This window comes from Siphateles boraxobius, unplaced genomic scaffold, assembly GCF_051911475.1.
Source record: "Siphateles boraxobius isolate OS27281-9 unplaced genomic scaffold, OSU_SipBor_1 20, whole genome shotgun sequence".
Lineage (NCBI taxonomy): Eukaryota > Metazoa > Chordata > Actinopteri > Cypriniformes > Leuciscidae > Siphateles > Siphateles boraxobius.
In genome coordinates this window covers 18668448-18689055 of record NW_027508811.1, presented here as the reverse complement: position 1 = coordinate 18689055, position 20608 = coordinate 18668448, and the positions used below count along the sequence as shown (strand labels likewise).

The following is a 20608-nucleotide window of genomic DNA, read 5'->3' as shown; positions in this document are numbered from 1 at the left end:
GTTCCTGAGGTTCGCCTTCGGGGGCGAGGCGTACCAGTACAGGGTTCTTCCGTTTGGCCTAGCTTTATCTCCCCGCACTTTCACGAAATGCATGGATGCAGCACTAGTGCCTCTGAGGCTTCAGGGCATTCGTATTCTCAATTACATCGACGATTGGTTGATTTTAGCTCAGACCGAGCAGTTGGCGGTTCGGCATCGAGATGTCGTCCTCGCTCATATCAGAAAGTTGGGGTTGAGGCTGAACGCAAAGAGATCTCCTTCCCAGAAGACCACTTTTCTGGGTGTCGTTTGGGATTCGGTATCGATGCGGGCGCGACTCTCTCCGACCCGCATCGCTTCGATTCTCTCAGCTGTGAAACAAGTGAAGCTAGGCCAGCTACTCACTGTCAAGCAGTTTCAGAGACTGTTGGGTCTGATGGCAGCAGCGTCCAACGTTATACCTTGCGGCCTGTTGTACATGAGACCGCTACAGTGGTGGCTCAGGACCAAGGGATTCTCCCCGAGGGGAAATCCGCTCCGCACGTTCAAAGTCACGCGGCGCTGCCTTCGTGCTCTGGTCATGTGGAGAGAAACTTGGTTCCTATCCAAAGGTCCTGTGCTGGGGGCTCTTTGTCGTCGCATAACGCTAACGACGGATGCTTCCCTCACAGGGTGGGGGGCGGTCATGAGTGGTCGCCCAGCCCAAGGTCTGTGGCAGGATCATCATCTTTCGTGGCACATAAATTGTCTAGAGATGTTGGCTGTGTTTCAGGCTCTGAAACACTTCCTAACAGACCTGAGAGGCCATCATGTGTTAGTTCAATCAGACAACACGTCGGTGGTCTCTTATATAAATCATCAGGGGGGCCTGCGGTCTCGCCGGCTTTACAAGTTGGCCCGTCAGATCCTCCTGTGGTCCCAAGGGAAGCTACTATCTCTGAGAGCAATGTATCTCCCTGGGTATTTGAATGTGGTAGCAGACTCCCTGTCGAGGCAGGGGCCGAGGCCAGGGGAATGGAGACTCCACCCCGAGGTGGTGGAGCTCCTTTGGTTGAGTTTCGGTCGCGCCGAGGTGGACCTATTCGCTTCCAAGGAGACCACTCATTGTCATCGGTGGTTCTCCATCACTCTTCCAGCCCCCCTGGGGTTGGATGCTATGGTGCAGCCGTGGCCGAGGTCACGTCTGTACGCCTTTCCCCCGATTGCTCTGTTACCAGGAGTTCTGGAGAGGGTCCGCCGGGACGGGGTCAGTCTACTACTAGTAGCCCCGTTCTGGCCGGCCCGAGTATGGTTTGCGGACCTGATTTCTCTCCTGGACGGTTCTCCTTTGGAGCTCCCGGTCAGGAGGGATCTACTCTCCCAGGCGGGGGGCACGATACTTCACCCCCGCCCAGAATTGTGGAAACTGTGGGCTTGGCCTCTGAGGGGGCCCAGCTCATAGACTCCGGTCTCTCAACCGAGGTTGTTGAGACCATTCTTAACTCCAGAGCTCCATCCACGAGGAAGCTTTATGCCTTGAAGTGGAAACTTTTCACTTCTTGGTGTGGAGAACACCTGCAGGACCCAGTTAACTGCCCAGTGGGTGCAGTGCTGGAATTCCTGCAGGAGCGCTTCTCCACAGGGTTATCCCCCTCCACACTAAAGGTGTATGTGGCGGCACTAGCTGCTTACCACGTCCCTTTCAGTGGAGTTTCTCTTGGGAGACACCCGCTTATAACTCGTTTCCTCCGTGGCACTTTGAGGCTGAGGCCAGCAGTTCGTACGAGGGTGCCGACTTGGGATCTGGCCATTGTATTAGAAGGTCTTTCCCTAGCTCCTTTTGAACCTATCGAAGAAGTTCCCGAGAAGTTTCTCACTTTTAAGACTATCTTTTTGCTTGCTATCTCTTCACTAAAAAGAATCGGAGATTTGCAGGCTCTGTCGGTTTCACCCTCGTGCCTGGAATTTGCACCTGGCATGGTTAAAGCTTTTCTGCATCCTAGACCAGGTTACGTTCCTAAGGTTCCTACTAATATTGTTAGACCTACGGTTCTGCAGGCTTTCTGTCCTCCTCCATTTATGTCATCGGACCAGGAGAAACTTAATTCACTCTGCCCTGTTAGGGCATTAGACGCTTATGTCCACAGAGCTGCCCTGTGGAGGAAATCAGAACAACTTTTTGTATGTTTCGGGCCACCCAGGAAAGGGTGTCCGGCGTCTAAACAGAGAATGAGCAAGTGGGTGGTTGAGGCTATCTCACTTGCTTATGAGTCGGCTGGCCAGCCTTCACCTTTGGTTGTCCGAGCTCACTCTACCAGGAGTATGGCTGCTTCTAAAGCTCTTTTGTCGGGGGTTTCCCTGAGTGATGTTTGTGATGCGGCTGGATGGTCTTCACCGCATACTTTTATTAAGTTCTATGACCTAGACTTAAGCTCTACCCCTGGGGCACAGGTGCTCTCGTCCTCTGTGCGCTAGTCTCACATGACGGTCATTTGGTCCTATGGCGACGTGGGTATTCGCGTTCCCGCAGCGTTTGACGCAGCTCGAAGTTCCCTTGAAAGGGAACGTCTCGGTTACGTATGTAACCCTAGTTCCCTGATAGGGAACGAGACGCTGCGTCGCTCCGCCATACTCCCGGCACTCCCGTTAGCGCTTCCTTCAAGCCTATCAGAAGCTAATGCGCTTGTGTTTTTGGGGTGCTTTATAGTTTCCTGGTCGATGACGTCACCCGCCTATGACGTTTCATCTCTCCATTGGGCTGATTCCATACGTGCTTCATGACGCACAACGCAGGGGCGTTCCCGCAGCGTTTGACGCAGCGTCTCGTTCCCTATCAGGGAACTAGGGTTACATACGTAACCGAGACGTTTTTGATATGATTTACTTCATTTAAAAAAGGAGACTTCAAGCTTTGTAAAGACATTCCTTTCCTGTGTGGGTGGCAAGTATTGGCTGAGTTACAGATAATTTTCTGTCGCGTTTCAGAATGAACTTCACATTGAGAGAGAAGACAGAACGTGCATCATGTTTTTTTTCTTTATTTTACGAAAAACACAGCTTTTTGTTTTTATTATTAGTGTACAGAAAAAAAGAAGACATTTAAAAGTTTTTAATGATGTATAACACTTGCCAGTATGACAAAAATCGATGGAGTTATTTGAGTTTCTTTTGCACTGATAAGAAAAAAAGCGAGACTATCGCGCCGGTGAATAAGTCCATAAAAGTGCATCTATCCATCATAAACGAACTCCACACGGCTCTAGGGGGTTAATAAAGGCCTTCTGAAGCGAAACATTTCTGTAAGAAAAATATTAATATTTAAAACTTTATAAAGTAAAATAACTAGCTTCCGTTCAAACGAACATATGGATTCGACTTAAGTGCAAAGTGCAACTTATGCGAGGAATGCGACATACTGGTGATATTTACGCTAGGTCTTAACGCACTACGCTACTTCTGATGTCATAAGTTGCGCTTTAGGCGTAAGTAGACTGCGTATGATCGTTTGGCCGGAACCACCTGAAATGAACATGGATATATGAGTATAGTTCTAATTTACATGTGCACATGTCTAATGGGTATGTATACATAGATAGATGATCTTGAGATGTTTTGCATACTTAACAGTTTTCACTTCCTAAACAATATGTCCATTTAGGAGTAAAACCCAAATACACTCTTTGCTTTATCAGATTTGACTTTCATCCAGTCATAAACTCGGAATGAAATGCGCCTGAGCCGTGTTCTTTTCAAGACTGGTTTAACTTCCATCAGCTGTAATGTCATCTCTGTGTGTATGTGTGTGTGCATCTGTTTGTGAGGATTTATGAAAGCCTTCACTCTGGTTTTGTCACTTATGTTCCACGGTCTGTTTGCATACAAATATCAGTTTATCTCTTCTGTCTCCCTTTATTTTCATATTTATTTCCTTTCTTTCATTAAGCTTTATTGTGGATCTAAATGAAGCATGTCAGATATATGCTAATGTTTGTGTGCATTATGAAAAAGTTTTGTTAGACATGGTTAGGTGACTACTTTCATTGTACGCGTGTTTGTGAGTGTGTGTTTTGTCATTTCCAGGGCCTAAATGGCTTTTGGCAGAAATATTTATGAGAGATTGTACGTGTGCGCATGTGCATGTGTGTGTGTGTGAGCGTGTGTGAGCGTGTGTGTGTGTGTTTGTAGTCTATCGCTTTCAGAGCAAGTGCTGAAACAGCACCTCCAGGCAGTGCTGTTCCTCTGCTATAATGTGAGTACATTTTACACATCATAATTTAGCTATAAATCTCTTTGCAGCATGCAGAGCGGAGCCACCGACACTCTGCCGCAGCCCGTCCCCACAGTTCTGTCAAAATGACTCGCATACAGATTCACAAATGCACACACATGCATAATAAAACTGCATGTAAACATTTGAGATCATGTGGAAATCATTTGTATGTGGTTCCTTGTCGTTATAATGACATGATTTGAAGCCTTGAAGTTACTGCGCTGTTTCTTTCACTGTGTTATTAATGTGTGGATGTATTATGGAGTATTATCTCTTTTTCATTTTATACAGCGCTTTTAACAATATGGACAATATGGAATTTCAAAGCAGCTTTACAGTGATAATAAAAATTAAAGTAACAGATTGTTTTGGCTTTACAGCAGCTAATCTGCAGTACATTTTGATCGATTCACTTTCACAGTTTTATTATGTGACAGGTGAAAATTATTTTAATCAAAAATACAGTAAAACACCAATATTGTGAAATATTATTACAATTTAAAATAACTTTTAGAATTAAAAAAAAAAATATATATATATATATACACACATGTATATATACATAATAGTGATTCACCAAAGCAGACAACAACAATAAAATCTTTAGTAAAAAATATTTTTCTTTGTCAATTGTCTCTTGATGGCTGGTATGAAAGAGCGATTGCAGTGGATGCTGGGGGAATTTGAACTAAGACATGTGTAAAGAACAGACCTGTGGATAAAAAGCCAACAAGCTATAAAGCCTCTTGATAAAAAGTCTGTGTTCTTTTCTTTTCTTCTCTCCCTGTCTCTTGTTTTTTTTGTGTTGCTCTTTATTTATTTTATTTAGAAATATAACAGCCCTTTTATGGCTGTATTCTGGATCCAAATAAAATCTGTGACTGGGAGAGCTTTTCTATGCTATTTACAAAGTGAATGAAAAACATTTGTATGCAGAGTTGCTCTGTGAAGGCAGCTAGTTCATTTATAGTCTAATGGCATTGTCTAATATGACACTCTGGGCGGAGAAGCAGTTTAAGGCATGTGAAATCTGCTGATATCAGTTGTACCAGAGAAGGTTCAGCATGTAGCGTTGCAAATACAGCCATACTCTACAAATTGCACAGTAATTAAACAAGCTAATTGATGTGTACAACAAAAGACATGTGACTAAATCAACATAAACAGCCTTACCTCATCATAGTGTGCAATCACCTCTGTGTCATTACTCTGTGAAGATGATGAATGTACTGACAAACACCTGCATCCTTAACTGCAAAAACCCTCAGATACCAGTTAGGAAGAAAATGCTATCAGTAAGCAGTCATTCAGCGGACAATTTATTCCACCACAGCTGTTGCAGAGAGTTGTGCTATTAGTTTCGTAAGCAATTAAACTTAAGATTTTCACCTTGTCCACAAGAGAATAGGTAAGAAAATCCCTTAATCCCCTAGACTCACATTGAACCATGTTTTAAAACCAGAACATTAGAGAATTGGTTATGGATTCTTTTCACTTCACTAAATAACCACCAAGCAACCGGCAAGAACAATAGCAACCATAGCTAAAGGTCAGTTTTTACCTTGTTTTTTTTTTTTTTAAGTTAGTGATTGAATGACTATTGTATTTCAATAATTAATTAATTTACAAAATCTTGATTTGGAAAATCTAGTTAAAATAACCATATAATTAATCTAATTAGTCATTTTTGCAGGCACTTTTATCTAAAGCGGCATGGACTTGGGTTGTAAAGAATGGAACAGTCTCTTGTTTGCTTGTTTATGAGCCTCACCTCAGTGATGATAATCTGCTTAATTCTCACTCTCTCTCTCTCTCTCTCTCTCTCTCTCTCTCTCTCTCTCTCTCTCTCTCTCTCTCTCTCTCTCTCTCTCTCTCTCTCTCTCTCTCTCTCTCTTCTCTCTCTCTCTCTGTGAGTAATTGTCTCTGCTGCACTCTTAAACTGTTTATGTGTTTGTGGTTTCATTCTGATATTACCATCTGATAACCTTTAATGAGAATTGCATCTGTAATGAGAGGAACACTAGCCCCAGAGATGGAGGCTCAGGTTTGTTAAAATGGTCACGTCTGTTTAAATGCAAACTGTGCCCTGTTTATTTATAGACTGTAGTAGTTCCACTTAAAAGTACAAATGATCTGGAAATGGTGCATTAATGAGAGTTCATGTGAAAAGTTATTTCCGATTTATGAACGAGTCATTATTTTGAGTCTCAATGCATTTGAGGCCGTTCAAATAACGAGGCCAATTCTGGTTCTTGAGTTCTCACTGACTTGTTTGACCAAAGTTTCAAAGAATATCATATGGTGGCCATATTTGCAACACCTCCAGGGAGCTATTGTATTTATCTCTGCTTGGATAAGTATGAAAACTGCTTGCCAAACTCACATTTCAGTAATATATTTCAAATCGGTAATAAATTGTGGCATGAGCCTTAAAATACACGTTTCTGTGGTTCACACTGTCAGTTTTTTGGGATTGACAAGCGTATTTACTTACCTGAGTCTAAAAATTTCCCGTTCACACAGCAATTTACAGTAGCGTCTCGAATGCTGTCTGTGTGCAATGGGAGTCAAGCCCATATTCTCTTACCAGCACAAAAGTAGGTGCAGTGATGCGATGACAAGCCAATTTACGATTAGCTCCTTGTTTAGAAAGCAGGATTTCCTTCTACAAGAGCCACCATATTGTGATTGCAGTTTCTCTTTCTTAGTAATACAAGTGAACTACCTTGGTATATACACTGTAAGCCCTTACAGGTTGATTGAACTTAAAAAAATTTATGGAAACTTGTTGCCCTAAAAAAGTTAATTTTGTATTGTTGAAAAAACAGCATATTTTAAGTTTAATGTACTTAAGATTTCAAATGCATTTAATTGAAAACTTTTAGTTCATTGAACTAACAGTTTTTAATGCAGTGCAATTGAAACTTTAGGTACATTAAACTTAAAATATGCTGTTTTTTCAACAATACAAAATTAACTTTTTTAGGGCAACGAGTTTCCATAAATTTTTTAAGTTCAATCAACCTGTAAGGGCTTACAGTTTCCATAAATGTTTTAAGTTCAATCAACCTGTAAAGGCTTACAGTTATGCACAGACAACATATGTGAAACCTACAATCTGGATGAATGTTGTGAGTAGACCCAAAACTTTAATTTAAATATAGCTATTTACTGTAAATTATTTAATAAAGATACACCTGCATTAAAAATAATGACAAAGGATAACAATCATTTTTTTGAACTTACAATTTATTTGAATTCACTTATCAAAATTTTTCAAAGACTGACAAAAACAAAGAAATATCTTAAGTACCAATTACCAAATTTTAAATCTTTAAAACAGTATTTTAAAACTTTTCAAAATATTTAACAAGCAAGGTGTTATACTGTATTATTAAGGAACATGAACATTTGTCCAACCCTAAGGCATAGTTCAATGAAAGGGAACGTTTTTTATCTAACGATTCTGAAAGAGAACCAGAAGAAAAATGCATTTACCTGTTTACATGGTAAGCTGATTTGTAACAGCCAGAATCTTTCACTTCAACTCCTTCTTTCCTAAACCTAGCAAAACTTGCTGAATGAAAAGAAAGGTGTTGCCCATGCACTTTGGGTAGTCTAGGTGCAGTGCGTAGATTAAACCAAAAAGAAGACACATGGCCTGGGGTATGTTGTCTAAATTGTCCATTCCAGATCATCTTGATTAGCCTTGCTTTGAACTTGAATCTGCAGAGTAACAAAAAAAATTAGATTGCTTTTTACATAACAAATAAAAATTATATCTTTTTTGATCTGTTATCTACAAAATTTATATCCAAAATAAAAAAATACTATCTAGCTATCCATTTATTTATTTAGCATGTCATGATACACTAGACTCGCATTAACTGAAATGTACTAGCTAACACCACGCTGATGAGCACGAGGTTGCATTTCTGTGGCTAGACTACATAACTACATGGGCTAGTATTTCTTGCGGGCAGTCGAATTTCAGTTTAAGCTATTTGTTTAATACTTCTCTCACAAAGAAATTCTAGAAAAATTCTAAAAGGTTAATGATAAAGTTGCGCTGTATTTAAGCCATGTTGAACGTTTATGGCGAACCGCCAAGATGCAAAAACACCATCAAAAAAAGATATAATTTTACACAACAGACGACATTTTCGTTCATTTGTTTAATGAGAATTATTGATCAAAAAAGGTTAAGCATTAGATTTTAAATGTGACGATCCCAAAGAGCATGTCGTATCGGAACTAACTTATAAAAGTGTAGGTTGCGACTGATCGATACAACACGATGGGGAACTTTAACATGTAAACACAGCCTAAACTTACATATAGTTTTACTGGCTAAATCTTATACATCTCATTTATCTATGTGTTATGACGTATTCGCTGGTTCAGACCAAAATGTACTACTACTCACCAGCAAACGTGCATGATGAAAGTCCAGATGAACGGATGAAAATGCGCGCTCCATCCATGTCTGACGTCAGTTCAAAGAGCCAATCAACATCTTCCTTGTATTGCGTTGCATTGACAACAGACTAAAATAAGCTAAGTTAAGTACATTCAATCTAAACAATTCAATAGAATGAAAAGTATCATGCAAATCGTACAACAAACTAAAAACATGGAGTAATTGTGCAAACATTTTGGAGTTTATTTTTATTGTACCTAAGTAGTTTGAATTAAAACAATTTCAGGGATAACAGTGTATTGTCTTTGATAACAGCACAATGAAAGACTTAATAATGACTTAAATTAGGGCCGTTCCTCAGTGATTTTTGAAAATATTGATGGACTACTAATTGGATGGGGAAAAAAAGCATCACCACAGTCTCCAGTTTCTCCTTTTGTGTTCCACAGAAGAAACAAAGTCATACAAGTTTGAAACAGTAAATAATTACAGAAGTTTTATTTTTGGGTGAACTGTCCCTTTAAACATTACTCTTCCCTCTTTTTTTGTCTTTCTCTATCTATGTCTTCTTTCTTTTCTCCAGCCTGCAGATGTAACAACCACGCTAACGTGTGCCACTCCAACTCAGGGAAATGCTACTGTACCACTAAAGGGGTCAAAGGGGACCAATGCCAGCTGTGAGTATGCCTACATTACCCATCGTCAGCAATCCTCTCTGTCAGTCAGAGACTGATAGACATGAGCCCTTAAACTAAACACAAAGATTCCTGACATTATCATGCTCTCATTAACATCATAGCACATTTTATTCACAGATTTAACCCTCTTCTAAGCTCTCTGTTATTAATTCCCACCTAAGTGTCTTTCCAATCCCAGGACATTAATTTTAATGGCAACCTCTGCTGTGCTGTGTCAGCGAGCCCTCTGTTCACAGTGGCAAAGCGAACTTATCAGTGGCTTAAATAGCACTTTTGGGTCTGACACCATGCCCTGATTGTGGATGAGTATGTGTGTATGTACTGAGGTCCATAAAGAGACAGTGTTGTGTGTGAATGTATTTGTAACAGGCTGCACCACTGCCACTGGCACTGATAATGTTTTAAGCAGTAATGAGTTCCCCAGGACTTAAACAGTTCTCAAAAGTTTCTCTTTTCCACATGCCCTCTCTCTTTTTTTTTTTTCTTCTTTTTTTTTAAATATCACTTGTGACCCGTGGGTAGAAAGTTAGATGGTACACACGCAGTATAACTTCAAACACATGCCTGAATCACTTGTATGAATTTGGCTTGTTTGTTGGTACTGCTCAATGTCGTGGTTGATGTTACGCTCATGCAGCACATCACATGGCGGTGGAACTGATGTACGTGTAGGTGTATTTACTCTTGTTACAGTACACTGATGTGACTCATGGGCTCCAGTTAGAGAACATTATTTTGAAATGCCGGTACCCTTTTATTGGCGCTATTATTTAATTCCAGAAAATTGTCATGATGGCAAAGAATATTTCTCAGTAAACTTTAAGAATGACATAATTTCCAATTGCCTTTCGCCCGACTATTTTCATTGCATATATCCTCCTATAAGGAGACTGGTTCACTAGTCCAGGTCTGACTAATGTCATGCCAGATTCTTTACCAAGAAGTTGTAAGATCATCCATCTTTGTTAAAGGGGTCATATAATGCCATTTTCATACAAGTTAATTTGATTCTTTAGGGTCTAAATGAAAAGTTTGTAATATACTTTAATTAAAATTTTTCGTTAGTATTGTAAGAAAACACTAATTTTACCTGGTCAAAAACAGCTCTGTTTTCAACACGCCATTTCAGTGCATATGCCTTTAAATGATAATGAGCTTCGCTCACTCCGCCCCTCTGTTCTGCGGGCGTTCATAATAGCGTTATGACCACACCGCACGTGGAGTGTTTCCTTGACAACAGTTGAGGATATAGGAAAAGAAATGGCAGCGGGAGTCTCTGAGGAGGACACAAGATGACGGCCCGAAGAAGTTCGACAATTAAGGCTCGAACATGACGTTTCTGAATGGTTGGTTATTATATTGTCACTTTGATCTATCTTTGTGTACTGGCAGGGTAGAGTAACTTAGTGAGATGTACGAACGCTATGTGTTTACTGATGTAAGTTATACTTGTTCATTATAAAAGTGGGATTATGAATTATATTGAGAACGTCGTACATAGAAAACATGCCGTATGTACCCTGAGTGTAAACCTTAGCCGCATTCATCGTGAAGCGATTTGCAAAGATTAATATAAAGGTTAATAACATTTTACACTTACTTTTTCTGGAGGTTCAGCAGGGAGACATGAATAGTTAACGATTCTTTTTTCAGGAGCAGCTTCTTATCAAAATCAGCTTTATAAGTTACTTCCTTCGTTAATAAAGCAGTCTGGTGAGAAAAGATTTGCGAATCGCGCAAACTTGAAAGCATTGACGTTGCTCGTGGGGAATATTCCCTTCGAAAACAAAACTCAGCCACTGTGTCTTCAGCGGTTCAGATTTAGGAACATCAAAATTACTGCTGTGTTCGTTATTACACCCAATAACAGAACACCACAATCGCTTAGACGCCATTCTGCTCCAGCTATCAACAATGACGGACTATGATGACTGACAGCTCGCTCAGGGCAGGGATCTGTTGAAACGCTGCTGTCAATCAACAATCTTGGGCGGGGCGTCCGATTTAGTGACGTCACAAAATCGAACGGCTCAATTTGAGGCAGGGGAAAACATATAAGGAGATTAAAACAGAAACACTGGATAGATTTTTATCATTATATGATGGTTGTGTACAGGCACTGCCAACAAACATTTCAGTACAATCAACTTGAAAAAGTGCATGTACCATTATATGACCCCTTTAAGAATTGAATTGAAAGAATTAGCCATTCTTTTTTCTGCTCAGAATGAAGCAAAATGAAAAACTAGGGATGCACAGATGTGTAAAATATGTAACATATATAAAATGCGAAAAAAGAAAGGAGCATGCACAATTAAATGCGCAATAATGACTGATATGATAAATAAAATGTTTGTAATGTTGGTCAATAACTAATATGGTCCAAATATACTGGGCATCCCTTTGAAAAACATTTTGTGTTTTGTTGTATTTTTTATTTTTTAATTTTTAAAAGAGAAACTTTCAAGTCTTTCGCAAAAAATTTGAGATTTTAGGCTATTTGTCTTCAGTAACATATCTTCTTTCAGACTTGTGCTGAAAAAATGTCCAAAATACACATTTAGGTCTTTATTTTACTACACTTTGTCTGTTTGCGTGTGTAGATTTCAGCTAAATTCATACAAAGTTGGCGTTCTAAATCATCACGCTGATCCGCGATCGCTGTCTGCACCCTGTCATCACATATACCGTTAGAAAGCTCTCTCTCTCCTGTGCAATGCTGTCGGATCCAAATATGGTCATTTCCTGTTTATCAGCAACCAATCATGAAACTAAAATGGGCGATTTAACTCGAAATGCACAATCTCATTGGCTGATGCCAATTTCTGGCAACGTGATTCGTTCAGAATAGTTAAGTGATGCGCTCTGACATTATATACATACATTACATATATACTATACTTTACACACTATATATACACAAAACAATTACATTACACAACACATTTCAGGTTTGTATAATATAATTACTATATAATACTAAACAAATCTGTAATTGTGGGATCCTAAAGTGGTTGTGAGTCCCTTAGGCAGATACATATTCACATGTGATGGACTGTTGATGTGTTGTTTTGATGTTTTGATGTGTTGTTTTGATGTTATGATCAGTGATGGATAAAGCAATAATGAGTTTTGGATGTTAAACAGTGTGATACAAGGATTTTTCTTGGATCTAAAGCATATTTTGCCTGTAATTCATGGCTTTCGATAGAAATTAGTGGAATTTTGCCATAAAAATCTTTAAAGGCCGTTTTCTCAAAATGAGTTTTTTCGCACACTCTGAGTGACGATTTTCCACTTCTGTAGCACCTACATACACCAAACTTTACAGTCGTATTCCTAACTATATTGTGAAGGTTTGTCCAGAGTGATTTGTTGATATATCATTCTTGGCCTGATTCATATGACATTTTATGCCTAAAAATAGGGCGGAAATCAATTTTTTTAGGCTATTGGCAGTATTTTCTGATTTACAGGGTAACAAAATGAGATATTCATAATCCCCTCTGGTTATGTCTTTTTATTGAATATATCAACAAAATGCAAAAATAATTTTGAACCTTGTTTTTTTTCAATAGTGAGATTCGTCCCTTCAAAATATATGCAAATTAGCGCATATTTAATTAGATATAGCCTGATTAGCATATTCAAACATAAAATTACAGAAAACTTGCAAAACATTTTTTTTCCTATTCATGTGAGTAATCAACTGGTAAAGTTTCATGGTGATATCTGTACGTTAAAATGTTTACCCTATTCACCTGTAGTGTCTCGCCTTAACCAGTAAGACTTGGTTCTGGTCAATCAATTTCACCAGTTTGTCCATCTCAGAAACCGGCATAAAACAAAATAATGGCAACTTGTGTTAGTATTTGTCACTCATGGGCAGACTTGCTATTTTCACACTTTACAATCTACTTTACACTGGATTTATAATGAACTAGAATGCTGCTTTTATATATAAAACCAATGGTAACATGAACTCCATAAAAAAAAAGAAGCTTTGTAGCCATTTGTTTTGCTGTCCACCTGTTGTTGCATGCTGTCACCAATAAGTTTAAGTGACTAGCACTCACATATACTTTCGCGTCACCATGGGAACCGCTGAAGTGATTAAAGACAGTGACTCACCCAGCCTGAGCTATGGCAGCCCGAGTGCTGAATCACATGTTTTTGAGCACATAACACTGCAACAACCTCTGATAATCATGAGAAGATTGAGTCTCAATCTTAATATGCTTTATGCAATTCATCTCAATATGAATTACTTTTTTAAAAATCAGATTGCTTGTAATAATGATGAAACATGCCGTGTTTGTTTGAAGCACAGATGGATCCATCTACTGGAAAAAAAATCCATAGGAAGATTTATCTATATTTTGGTCTACCTCACCCTCTCTTTCTCTTTCTCCATCCCTTTAATTTCCATGTTTCCTGCTCTAACAGGTGTGTTCTCTCAGATCAGTTGATGCAGACTACATGCAGAATTGTAAATGGATATGAAAATGTATCTGCTCTGATTTTGGTTTGTATTTGGGTCTGAATGTTTACGTCTGGTGTTCTGGGTCTGCATGCTATTTGTGCCCCATTTTATCTTCAGATGTGCCTGTTTCTGTGTTCAGTGAAATGAGTAAGCTGGCCCAACAGCTGTGAATAGCTGTGTGTTTTGAGGGACTGTTTGCCCTATTTGCTTTTCTCTTTGTTGATAACATGCCTGCTGCAGTTATATTGTACTGCAAACACAACCACAAAACATGAAACATACATAAAACTTGTTCTATGCACTATTGATTAGTTTTGTAACCCTACTTTTAAAAGCAACTTTCCCCAACACTGCTATTGATGGCATTTAGTAAATGTAACATTAAACTACTATGTCAACACTGGAGTAGGTTTGATGATTTCAGTCAGACTAAAGCGATTTTAAAAAGACATGAATGCTTTTGTCTGATTAAAATCATAATTTTGATCAAGAGTGCATGCAAACACACTTATTGATGCTCGTGTCTGAATGGGAGCAAATTCCTGTATCCATGTACCAAGATCACATGGAAAACTATTTCAAAGGCTATTTTAGCAGAAAAAGACAATCTATAAGGTGTAATCTGCCACTTGTACTTGAGTTTCAAGATACTAAAACATAATAAATACTGTCATAAGAAAGACTCTTCCTGCAGGTTACATGATTACACCAGTAGGCGGTGACAATTAACTCTTTATGAGTGAGTCATTTGAATCATTCATCAACTAATTTGTTCAAAGCTGCTACAGCAGGAAATTAAGGACAAAAGTAAAGATGACTGTAGAGTTTTGGCATCTACAAATGTATACTTACTATCACTTCATTTCATCTTGACTCCATAAATGAAAAGGTTTTAATGATATCTGTGCGTCATTAAATGTGAGTGAATGTTTGACTGACATTATTTTCAGTAAAGAGTTAAAAAGAATAGAGTCAGTTAGAATAAAATCAAATGTTTACAATTTATGATGTCAGGTAAATGTATCATGCCAATTTCATAATCAGTTCAAAGATAATAAAAAAAGATAACTGTCATTCAGAATGGGCTTCGGCACTCTGTGACATATTGCTCATAGGTGGGAAAGTTAAGGCAGACCCCAGCCTCCTGTTTCTCAGTCAGATACAAAACATCAAATGCTCTGGAATAAAGAGAGAAGATGCGAACATTGACATTTATAAAAAACATGATGCAAAGTGTTTTGCAAGCACTCCGCATCACGGGCTAATTTGAGTTACAAATCGCCCCGAGCCTCTTGTTGCAATTCATTATATACCCAGACCAAGACAGAAACTTCTTTCACATGGAAACAATTTGCTAACAATGGGAATTTGCATTCAGAAGTTACACCTTTTGAGAGCCGGATGCCATTTGCCTGGAAGACACTCCCTCCTCTGAGTGCAAGTTATCTCTAACTTAACAGAGTTATTAACAAGTTAACTCTTAAGAACTTTATTACCTTTTGGTTTACTTCCTTCATTTCGGACATTTCAGTTGAGACATTTCAACTGATACCAAACATTCACATTTAAACCATATAGATTTTTGGGTGATTTTCAGGTGATCTCATCATGAGAGAGAGGGAGTGGGGGAAGAGGAAAAGAGATGTATTCTGGGGTGAGACTTGCGTCTCGAATGGTGATGCTAACTTCAGAAGAGAGTGTCAAATGTTAATTTCGAGAAAGGTCCTGTGTCTTCTCGGGAAGTGGTCGTTCTTCAACCAGACTGCCCGGGATTTTCTAATTTCTCAAGTCTTACACTGGCAGTGGTTCATGTAGGTTGTCTACAAACCGAAAGGTTGGTGGTTCGATCCCCGGTTCACCTGACCAAGTGTCGAGGTGTCCATGAGCAAGACACCTAACCCCAGCTGCTCCCGACGAGCTGGATGGCGCCTTGCATGGCTGACCCGCCATGTATGAATGAGTGCGTGAATGGGTGAATGTGAGGCAATATGTAAAGCGCTTTGGTGGCCATTGGGTCTGTGAAAGCGCTATATAAATGCAGTCCATTTACCATTTACAATATCTCGTCTTAAAGTTTTCCTCCGAAATCTAAAGCAGGAAACATTAGTATTTATTTGCTCTCATTGCAAATGAAACATTTAGAAGAAACAACAGATATTAAAGCAATCAACATTTTTTATGTTTTTTTTTTCTCTTGGTCTCTAGGGCCACAGTTCACAAATGTTTGTTTTCATTGCTATTTTGAAAGCCGTCAACCTGGCAAGACAAGGAATTCAGCTAGTGTTATATATAGAGCGAGTGAAAGAAAATGAGTGAATCTCTCAAATCTGTGAGACCGTGAACTGCAAGGTCTCTTTCAAGGTTCTTTTCTCTTTGTTGCTTTGTGTCTTTGTTTCAAAGCACAAGGAAGGGCGAGAGTCAGAGAGTGAGAGAGTGTGAGAAAATAAAATGAGAGAGAAAGACGGATCAGAAAAAGACCGACTGAAGGGAGAAAGAGAGGAAGCTAGCAGGTGGCCCATAGCCTGTTTTAGCCTGTTTTCTGTAATGAGTTGAGCTGTCTGTTCAGCACAGGGGGAGAGACGGAGATGTGGTACTCGTTTAGAAGCTGGTGGAGGACGGAAAGGTAGTGCTGTTGGAGTAGTTCATGTAGACAGACTTCCTCTCGGCTGAATTCTCCATATTTGGATTTTGCATTGGGCTGCTGATGTTAGTCTGCAATATGTATGTGATACAACATAGATTTTCAGTTAGACAGTTCAATGCACCATCAACGTTTTGCAAACACTTATATTTTTTCATAGGACAACCTGCATAATACAAATATTAAAGGTGCTCTAAGCGATGTCGGGTGACATCACTTCTTGTTGACGTTCGAAGTATTGTCAAACAAAACGGAGACTAACTAGACCCTCCCTCCTCCTCATCTGTGCACTAACCCCCAAACCCCTAGCCCAAATCCTTCTTGTAGGTTATTGGCTGGAACAGTTTATGTTTTGTGGTGCGGGTTAGCCCAGTTTGTTTTTGTTGCCGTTTTTGCCCTTTGTAATCTTATTTGAGTGCAAAACGTTGTTTGCACAGGAGTTTCAAGATACTATAACATAATAAATACGGTCATAAGAGTGTATGCGTCATTGTGGTTGTGTATTATCTTAAGTTATGTGAACTTGTCAGTCTCTCTTTCTGCAGTACACATGGTTACTTCAGTAGGTGGCAACAAATCACCTATCTTTTTGAGGGAGTCATTTGAATCATACATTCAAACGATTAATTTAAAAACATCGACATTTTTGAAAGATTTGTTCAAACCCCTTATTCCTTTAGGAAAACACCCAGGTTTTGTTTCTGCTTTATCTATCTATCAATGCTTTCAGACTTTGCTTATACACGTTACTCATCTGTTTATTATCATGTTTAACAAAGTGTAATGTTTGGCGTTTTATATATAGTAGCTAAGCAGCAGCATAGTTTCCTGTTCACCACATCTAAACTCATCTTGTAAATGTTTGTTTAATTTCAATTTAATATCCCTTTTTATAATGTTGAGTGTTGTGTGTGTTTGTGTGCTTGTGATCCACGAGGAAGCTGCTATTTAATTAGACAGGCCCTCCTGAGGAGTACTCAAGCGAGAACGTTTAAACCCTGCGAGCTACAATTGCGACTGCTTTTGTGAGACACGCACACACAGAGCTGTCTCAGTGTGAAATGTGGCACTCCGAGGATTTATCTGCTAATTCAGTCTCCTGCGAGCAGACGCCACACACATTCTGTTTATTTAGTCAGAGTGAGGCTCTGTTACCGTGTGGCTAGCAGGATCAACACAGGGCAGTTGGTGTACCACACTCTTCCCCTTCTCTCTCTCTCATCCGTTTCTCTGCTTTCTTTTCAAGCTAAGAGAGCAGAAGGACTAGACAGATATCTAGAGGGCATGCCCACTGTCTGACACCTGCTGTTTTCATTCTCCATCCCTTTATTTGTTCTCTCAGTCCCTGTCTCGTTATGTCTTTCCCTCAAACTTTTTCTGGACCTCATGTTGTGCTGGACCGGGTGCACTTGCTGTAAGCTGCTGTCATTCAACAGCAAAGAGGTCAATCATACCTGGAGAAAGCTTAGCTATCTCTTAGCATTCCCATTCATCTCAATGGAAGTTGCTCAGCTGGCTGGCGCAGGACCCCCGAAAGTATGGAGACATTTAGGGTTTTTATTTTTTATGAAATAAAAATACAGGAAAACAGCCTTAACAGTGGGGTATTGTATGGTTCAGTGCAGTGTAAAACCAAGGAGAAGAAATATGAGTTTTCAAAGCAAGCTGAAGTTGAAGAGAATTAGAAATATTTGAACTATAATGAAATGTTTTGTTAAGCGTAGCACAGTGTGTATGGTTGTCCCACTGTGCTTGGTGAACACTCAGCATTAAAAATGTTTCTCTGGAATTAAATTATGTTATTGGAGCCCTGGGGTTTTTTTTTCTTTTCTTCTTCTTCTTTTAATACCATTTTTGCCCTTTGTATGCCTGTATATATTCCCGAGGTGGTGTCATGCAAGATTCTACCCTCCCGCAGAAAGGGGCGGGTGCTTTTTTCGGTGCCTGATTGAAATACTACAAAATTGCTTTGACACATTTTGTCTTAATTATAAATATACTTATAGCCCCCTGTAATAAATAATTTTATCCCTTAAAACTCATTTTCGATCACCAAAATTACATATTTAAAAGTTTTTTCCTGTGAAAAAAAATTCTTCATGCCTTAAAATAGCTTGCAGGTATTATTTAATATGCATGGATCAATGAATATGCAAATTAGCCCCGCCTCCACTCACTCACGCCAGCTCAGAGATTAACTCGTTCTATTTACCGAGGTAAATGCTGCACAATTGTGTCGCTCTTTACGTCGGACACGGGGCAAAAGTCAGTACACCCCTATGTTAAATTGCCATAGAGGCAGGCAGATTTTTATTTTTAAAGGCCAGTTATTTTATGTTGTGTATGTGATGATGTGGGGCTATTTTATTTCCAAAGGCCAATGGATCTTTATCAGGATGCATAGTATCCTGGATCCACGAAATAACTGGATTCTACCCGATTTATCATTTCAACGGAATATCCTGGCTCCTCTCAAGACTCCCTGCTAGTTCACTGTTAATGATATGCTAAAGCCTGCCGGCACGTTGACGTGATTGGTTACAAGGTAGTTTGTGATTCATTAGTTAGTTTCATAAATAATTGTAAACAAAGTTAGAATGCATTATAATATTCAGATTCTTTGCTAAATCTGAAATAGGTTGTTTGTCATGAGTTTTAATGCATTATACTTTCTAAAGGAGTGTTTATTAGATTAGTATTATAACTGGTTACAAATATTCATGAGATCATACAATGCATTATAAGGCATAATTGATGCATTAAACATTGTGTGTGTATATATATTTTTTTCCTTTTTTTATTAATAATTTTTTCTGGTATATTGATAGCTCACATAACCTATAGCTTTGCATACCTATAGATATTAAGTCATATCTACTCCCATTCGAAAGTTTGGGGTCAGTAAGATAAAAAAGGATGCATTTAATTGATCAAAAGTGTCAGTTAAGACATTTATAATCTTAAAAAAATAAAATAAATAAATTCTGAACTTTCTTTCCATCAATTTATTTTAAAAAAAAATCACGGTTTCCACAACATACTTAAGCAGCACAACTGTTTTCAACATTAATAATATTTAGACACTTTCTCACTCAGGATATCATCATATGACTTGGTCATGTGACTGAAGACTGCAGTAATGGCCGGTGAAAAGTCAGTTTTGCTATCACAGGAATAAATTACATTTTAAAATATTAAATAGAAAATCATTATTTTAAATTGTAATATATTTCATAATATTACTGTTTTTACAGTTTTTTAATCAAATCAATGCAGCCTTTCTTTTCCTTCCTTGTATGAGTATGATGCAAGACTCTTTCTCAGGCCTTCGGTCACTTCTCCACTTCAAAGGGCAATTTGGTGATTAATCATGCGTGTTTGCCCTGCTGGTCCGTCCATCCATCTGTGTGTTTATTGAGTTCTGAATCCGCACTCATGAACTCACTGTTTCTGTAGCATGTGGTGAATAATAAACACTCAGTGTTTACATGCCAGTAATGAGCGTTTGCTTTAAACTAAACCAGACATGCCACTGTGTTGGTGGCATCTCTCTCTCTCTCTCTCTCTCTCTCTCTCTCTCTCTCTCTCTCTCTCTCTCTCTCTCTCTCTCTTTCTCTATCTCTCTCTCTCATTTAGAGTTGGTGCAGCTGTCTTTTTCAGTCCTGACTAAATATATACGGTCACATATTGGTCATTAAAAATAAATGTGCTTCACAAAATCTTATCTACACCTTTGCCATTGAAACAAGAACTTCCCGTTTTTCCTTTCTACAATGCAATCTTAGGCATTACTGTAATCCTCTGTTTAAATGGATGCATGTTTCTTATACGCACAGAAACAAAAACATATTTGTCCTGTATATTCCCCTCACATAAGGTTTTGCTCATCTCTCTGTTCCTATAGTCTGTGATAGTTTTGCTTTTGGCAAAGAGTAAAGGGTTTTGTTTGGTTTGTCAGTCTGGATTGATCAGAAATGTGGTCTCCTCATCCTCTTCAGGCCTCAGAGGAGCGGGGCACCTGACGGCCCGTCCTCTATAATCATCTCAAGCATGGCTAAGAGTATACTACCTGCAGCATAGGGGGAAATCACCATACAAATACAACCACACAGCCATTTATGGTCCCACAAACCAGCAA

The 20608-nt window shown here is 39.0% G+C and overlaps 1 protein-coding gene across 2 annotated transcripts in view; it reads left to right on the top strand.

Annotated features, from left to right (window-relative positions):
• Window positions 1-20608, top strand: part of atrnl1a (attractin-like 1a) — a 274652-nt gene that overhangs the window by 124848 nt on the left and 129196 nt on the right. For both annotated transcript variants that reach the window (XM_077237252.1, XM_077237253.1), the window contains exon 21: window positions 9232-9325. In XM_077237252.1, the coding sequence (XP_077093367.1) occupies window positions 9232-9325 (94 nt within the window). The remainder of the gene's footprint in view (window positions 1-9231; window positions 9326-20608) is intronic.